The sequence below is a fragment of the Grammomys surdaster genome, unplaced genomic scaffold (genome assembly GCF_004785775.1).
Source record: "Grammomys surdaster isolate TR1022 unplaced genomic scaffold, NIH_TR_1.0 140, whole genome shotgun sequence".
Lineage (NCBI taxonomy): Eukaryota > Metazoa > Chordata > Mammalia > Rodentia > Muridae > Grammomys > Grammomys surdaster.
This window is the reverse complement of record NW_021604598.1, coordinates 11,001,799-11,007,559: the sequence shown is the minus strand read 5'-3', so window position 1 is coordinate 11,007,559 and position 5,761 is coordinate 11,001,799. Positions and strand designations below refer to the sequence as shown.

The 5,761-nt window shown below is 44.1% G+C and overlaps 1 protein-coding gene across 1 annotated transcript; it reads right to left on the bottom strand.

Moving 5' to 3' along the window:
• Positions 1–766: 766 nt before the first annotated feature.
• Gjd4 (gap junction protein delta 4) lies at positions 767–3,733 on the bottom strand. Its single transcript, XM_028763957.1, has 2 exons — positions 3,449–3,733; positions 767–1,930 (listed from the first exon to the last, which is right to left on the bottom strand). Exons 1-2 carry the CDS (start codon positions 3,510–3,512, stop codon positions 906–908), a joined length of 1,089 nt encoding a protein of 362 aa, XP_028619790.1. The 5' UTR covers positions 3,513–3,733; the 3' UTR covers positions 767–905.
• Positions 3,734–5,761: the final 2,028 nt, after the last annotated feature.

Sequence of the window (5,761 nt, the reverse complement as noted above, 5' to 3'; positions counted from 1 at the left end):
CTGGGATGAACAAGACTCTGAGTTCAATCTTACAATAGCAGAAAACTAACAACAAAAATACCACCCTGGAATAAAAATTGTAAAGAATCCAGCTATTCATAACAGCAACACTACTTCCTCTCTCTCTCTCTCTCTCTCTCTCTCTCTCTCTCTCTCTCTCTCTTTCTCTCTCTCTCTGGGTAAAAGTGACCATTCAGCAAAGACAGGAGAGATGAGTAAACAAACATTGAGACATAACTCAGCAAACACAGGAAAGATGAATGGAAACAGAAGAGGGACGACTCAGTAGACAAAGGAGAGAGACAACTCAGGAAATATAGAAAGTTGACTCAGCAAATAAAAGAAGACAATTAGCAAAGTCAAAAACAGGACAAGAGCTAAGAAGGCACAGAAAAGATGTTTCAGAAGGTATGGGAGAAATGACTCAGTAGGTACAATAGATATGAGGTATGAGTCATGGGCATTGCTTTATTAAAGACGGTAAGCCAATGACTTTCCATGGATGTCACGTAAGCAAAAGAACAGACAAGAGCCAAGTAACTTATAAGGTTTCACCAGAAAACATTAAACTACTGAGAAGTTATATAATTATAATATCATGCTTTAGGAAGAGTTAGACACCAAACAAAAGTGGCTGGCAGCCTGGCAGATGAAACAATCCCATGGCACTTATCTGCCTGGTTATCTGACTTCTTAGGCCTGTTGTGGGCATTTGAATGTTATGATCTTTTTCAGTGAAAACTGTTGTTTCTCTAGTTGCACCTGAAGACCAGGGAAATAAAATTTCTAGTTAAATATAAAATGATCCCAGCAAGAACACAAGATGAAGAAACCTCTTACCCTGTCAGAGTGCACAGGGCAATATGGTACCGAAAAGGGGGCTTTTGGGCTCTGCATGGCTGCCTTCACACCCACTCAGACTTTTTGGTTCTCAGATGGGGGGCACTGCCTGAGGTGGCCAGCTGACCTGGAGCGTGAGGCTGGCTAGCTGAACAGTGTCTGGCCAGGTGGCTTTGGGTAGCCAATGAATGCTCATCTGACCGGGTGTTTTTGCCCCCCAGGTCCGGTGAAATCTCTCTGCAGGATCTGAACTCGTGTGCTGTGTGAGCCACTGTCAGCCTGTCACCAGCTGAGGAAGTAGCCTCACTGACATCTTGGTCTGAACGCTGCAGCATCTCTGACAAACTGGCCTGACCAACAGTGCTGTTGTTGCCCTGCCCTGCTGTCCACATGCAAGGAAACTCAGGCACAACCTGCTCCTCCTGTCTGTCCTCCTTTTCCACCTGACCCTGGCTAAGATAGCCCTGAGGATCTTGTAAGAGACAAGAGGGAGGTGTAGGGACTTCGCAGACTGGTCTGGCCTCTCCCTTCACACACTGCGTGGTCCTCAGTGTCCTCTTCCGCAGGCTGCAAAGCAAGTCGGCCAAGCTTAGCAGGAAGGATAAAGCACTCACTGCCCAAAAGAATAGCATCAGGAGGAACTTCTCCGTGGGCCGCGACACATAGCAGTCCACAGCCCCTGAGCAGGGCACACGTGAGCAAGACACTCGGGCAGGCACAGAAAAGCCAAAGAGAAAGTAGTGCAGGGAAGCCAGCCCGGCCTCCAGCAGCATGCGCAGCAGTAGGTGCACCAGGTAGGCAGCCGACAAGTCGGGTACCTGAGGCCTGCAGGCTCCCCCTGCAGCCAGCTTCGCGCCGTGGTGCAGGGTGTAGGTGCCAAAGACGACCGAAGGCAGAAGCAGGGCCAGGCTCTGCACTAGCCAGAACCGCAGAGGTGACACTGGGGAAAACAGGTCGTAGCAAACGTTGGCACATCCTGGTTGCAGTGTGTTGCAAATAAACCTCTCTTGTTCGTCCTCATAGATAGGTGACCCTGCCAAAACCACCACTAGCATCTTCAGCAAGACCGCCACGATCAGCCAGAGCATACCTAGGCCAGAACAAGTGGAAGGTTCAGTGTCTAAGGTTTAGAAGGCTGCCACCACACAGCAGCTTAACTTCTACGCCCTGAGATATCAGTAGTACTCACAGCAATAGGGGCAGCTATAACACACACACACACACACACACACACACACACACTTACACTGGCAAAGATCAAAACCAGAACATGTTGTATGCTATGCTAGGATAGTACTCTACCACTGAACCCCACCACGAACTCTTTAGGAAAATTACTTCCTAAGCCTTTGCTATACCAGGAACAGCCCTGAAATTATTTGCAAGATGTTTTGAGTGAGCAGATCTGAAAAATACGTTATACAGTTTACCTGGCCTTTGCGTGGCCTGAACTGAAAGATCCAGAGAGCATTTTGGCTGAGCAAATCCATGATGTAATTTGATCTCACCCTTCTTAGGGATTAAGCTTTTTAAAGGACCTTAGCATATTCTCTTCAGCTTGCTTAGCAAACAGAAGATGGTAATTTGAGCATTATTTTTTTTTATGATACCAGCCTACACGGTCTTTATCAGTCCTAAGGCCTGTAGCTCTGGGTTCTTGAAATTGAATTTCTTTAAGAATACTCCTTTTTCTAGTATTTCACGATTCATTTCCCCTTAGTCTAGTCACTATATTAATGAAATTAGCAAAAACTATGAGCAAACAAAAGAAAAACTCTCCTAATCCACAAAGGTAGCCAAGCTCAGAGAATAGCATCATTGGGTGATTAAGTCATGGATTTAGCCTTTCAATACCAGGTTTATTTATTCAAATTCTAAGAAATAAAGAGTAAAAAACTATCAACCTCAGACCAGGCACATCTTTTCTCCATCCTCTTTTCAAACTCTCTGAAACTGACTCAGTTGTATCAATCTCAGGAGTCTTTATTATTCTTTTGTTAACAGAATAGCTAGGGCTATATAAGGTTATATAAGACGGCAGCCCAGTACGAGGGAAGCTTAGGCAGGAGTGACAGAAGTTCAAGGCCAGTCTGAGCTATATAGCAAATTGGGAGAAGAACGAATATGTAACCAGCGAGTGGCAAAATAGCTCAGTGTATGAGCACCTTCCCTTAATGCCTGATCTCTATCCCCCAACATTATAAACAACTAAATTAAACGTGGGATCTATGTTAAAGTGCATAAGAGAAATTAATAATCTTTATAACTTAATCTTCACAGATAAAAATCTATAAGGATAGCTAAGGAGACAAAACAGAAGCATTACTTTCTCATTGATTTCACCTGATTCTGCCTTCAAATTCAGAACCCAAATGTTGAGAGATGCCTACGAATGATGCTCCCACCACCCACACGTTCTCCAATGTTGATAGGCACAAGGTATGACCCCAGTGAGGCTTGATAGGGTTCCCATGCCAGCAATGATACTCTGGCCTTTCTTTGGGAGTGGACCAGACAGCCTGAAAACTGGGATAAACCTTTGAAAATAATTTAATTTGAATATGGCAACAAAACCACGTTTTAGGTTTTTTTTTTTTCCAGGACTCACCCACAATGGTCACATTACAGTTTAGGGTGATGATGAGGAACGCCAGCAAGTTCAGCTTCTCCATGCTTGAAGAAAGCCACAGGTCTGGGCTGGTGGAGGGTGTCGAGGCCCGTGTGCTCCAAGGAAGTTTAAAAATCAATCGATTTTTTTTTCTGTATCAGACTTCGAGGTAAGCACCAAGCTGTGGAAAGAAAAATGTGCTCCCAGGCCTGTGAGGTCAGGTCTTCTGTCTCTACATTAAGACAGCCCTAAGCTGCTTGCCAATGAGACACAGGCACTCCTGACAACTGCAGGACCCAGAAGCAGAAGTCATCTCTCTCTGTGACTATTCTTAACCTCGCAGGACATTCCAGGCTTGTAGCTGTGCTTGCATGTCTTCATCAGGAAAGCCAGGCACTTTGGGATATCATAGAAGCAGCTACTTTTAGCCCAGGAGAGAAAAGTTGTATTAATTAGCCAATGAGCTTTTTATATACGGGAGATGGAAGATGATTCAGTTGATAAATGCTTGCTGCACAAGCATAAGGACCTGAGCTCAAACCCCAGAAATGGTATAAAAATGCCAACAAGCAATCTGAGTGTTGGAGAGACACGCGCAGATATCGGAGCTCACCGGCTGACTTACTTCATCGGTAAGCCTCAGGTCCTAAGGAGAGACACTGTCTCAAAAATGAAGATGAGCAGTATCTAAGGATAACTGACACCCAAGGTTGATGTCTGTGGTTGCTTGGGTGAGAATGGCTCATTAGGTTTCTGTGTTTTAAATATTTTTCTCCCCATTTGATAGGACAGTTTGAGAAAGATTAGGAGGTGTAGTTTTGTTGGAGGAAGTGTGTCACTTGGGGTGGTCTTTGAGGATTCAAAAGCCTTTGTCATTCTCAGTTTGCTCTAACTTTATCTCTTACTTATAGAGCAGAATGTAAGCTTTCAGCTACTGCTCCAGCGCCATGCCTGCCTGCCTGCTGCTGTGTTCTTTGACATGAAGCTCTCGGATTCTAACTCTCTGGAACTGTGAACCTTCACATACTCCAATACTTTCTTTTGGTGTTTGATCATGGCAATAGAAAAGACAATGTCTGACATCCAGGTGCCTGCATTTGTATCTACATGGTACCTATGTACATATGAACACACAAAGCCATTTCCTCCTTGAAAACATGTTCACAGTCACTTGTGAAAAAAGTTCATTTTTTTAACCCTTTCTACAAAGTATAAACACCCACACACAGCCTATAAAGATCCTGACATTATTGCTAATTCCTGCATCATTGCAGTAAGCACAGATCTGTACCACAATGTGTGTGCCAGGTTTACACTATGACTTGGGCAGTCCTCACTGTCAAAGCTTCACCAGTGATAGATGTATCTTCATGTATACAGTGAAGACACTGTATCTTTCTCCCTTCAGCCTCATCCTACAATGAGAAGACTCAGCTCAGAAAGCCCTCCAAAGACCAATGGTTTCTCTGTATTTTAGTCAAATTCTTTGACACAAGCAAGAGAATCTAGAGAAATTGTTGCTGCTGAATAAAACTACTGAAATAGTCCCACAGTGCAAGTATCAAGTAAACAAGAATGTCTTTTTGTCCACACAAACAGCTTTTGGTAGTATTTTAAAAATAGAAAACCCCTACAAAATAATTATTGAGATTTTCTGTGAGACAAATCTGAGGTTCTAGCTCCCCTGAGAGAAAAAAATGGCTTTAGCTGTGGAAAGAGAAAAAGACAATCAGGACAGAAGTGGACTTGGAGGAGAAAAATATCCAAAGAGTCAAAGGTAGATAAGAGGCAGGCTGCTGCTTAAAAGGCAGTAGAGACAAGACCGAGATGCAGAGAAGCCACGAAAGGTGGGCTTCCCATCACTGCGATGCTTGATGTCTCTCATGCCTGCATTCACATTTTTACATAATAGCAGCTTTGAGAAGGTGATGCTCACACTTCACATCTGTGATTTGAGGACAATGATACTCAATTAAGGGCCAAGCATTAGAGATAATATAAATAGGTCTCTAACACATAATTTGGCCTACATGAGGCTCTTAAAAGTGGGAGTGAATGGGTGGGTGGGGAGGGGAGCACCCTCTCAGAAGCTAGGGGGAGGAGATATGGGGTGAAGAACTCTGGGAGGAGGACTAGGAAAGGGGGCAACATTTGGAATGTTAGTAAGTAAAATAATTTAATTAAAATTACAGTCATTGAATCATAATGGAATAAACCCAAACACCGCCGGGCAGTGGTGGCGCACACCTTTAATCCCAGCACTTGGGAGGCAGAGGCAGGTGGATTTCTGAGTTCGAGAGTTTGAGGCTAGCC

Bases quoted from the DNA above. Each gene is read 5' to 3' on its own strand.
- Gjd4 (XM_028763957.1), bottom strand. From the start codon at position 3,512: ATGGAGAAGCTGAACTTGCTGGCGTTCCTCATCATCACCCTAAACTGT. The intron at 1,931-3,448 runs GTGAGTCCTGGA...GTTCTGGCCTAG, and splicing joins CTGTAATGTGACCATTGTGG to GTATGCTCTGGCTGATCGTG.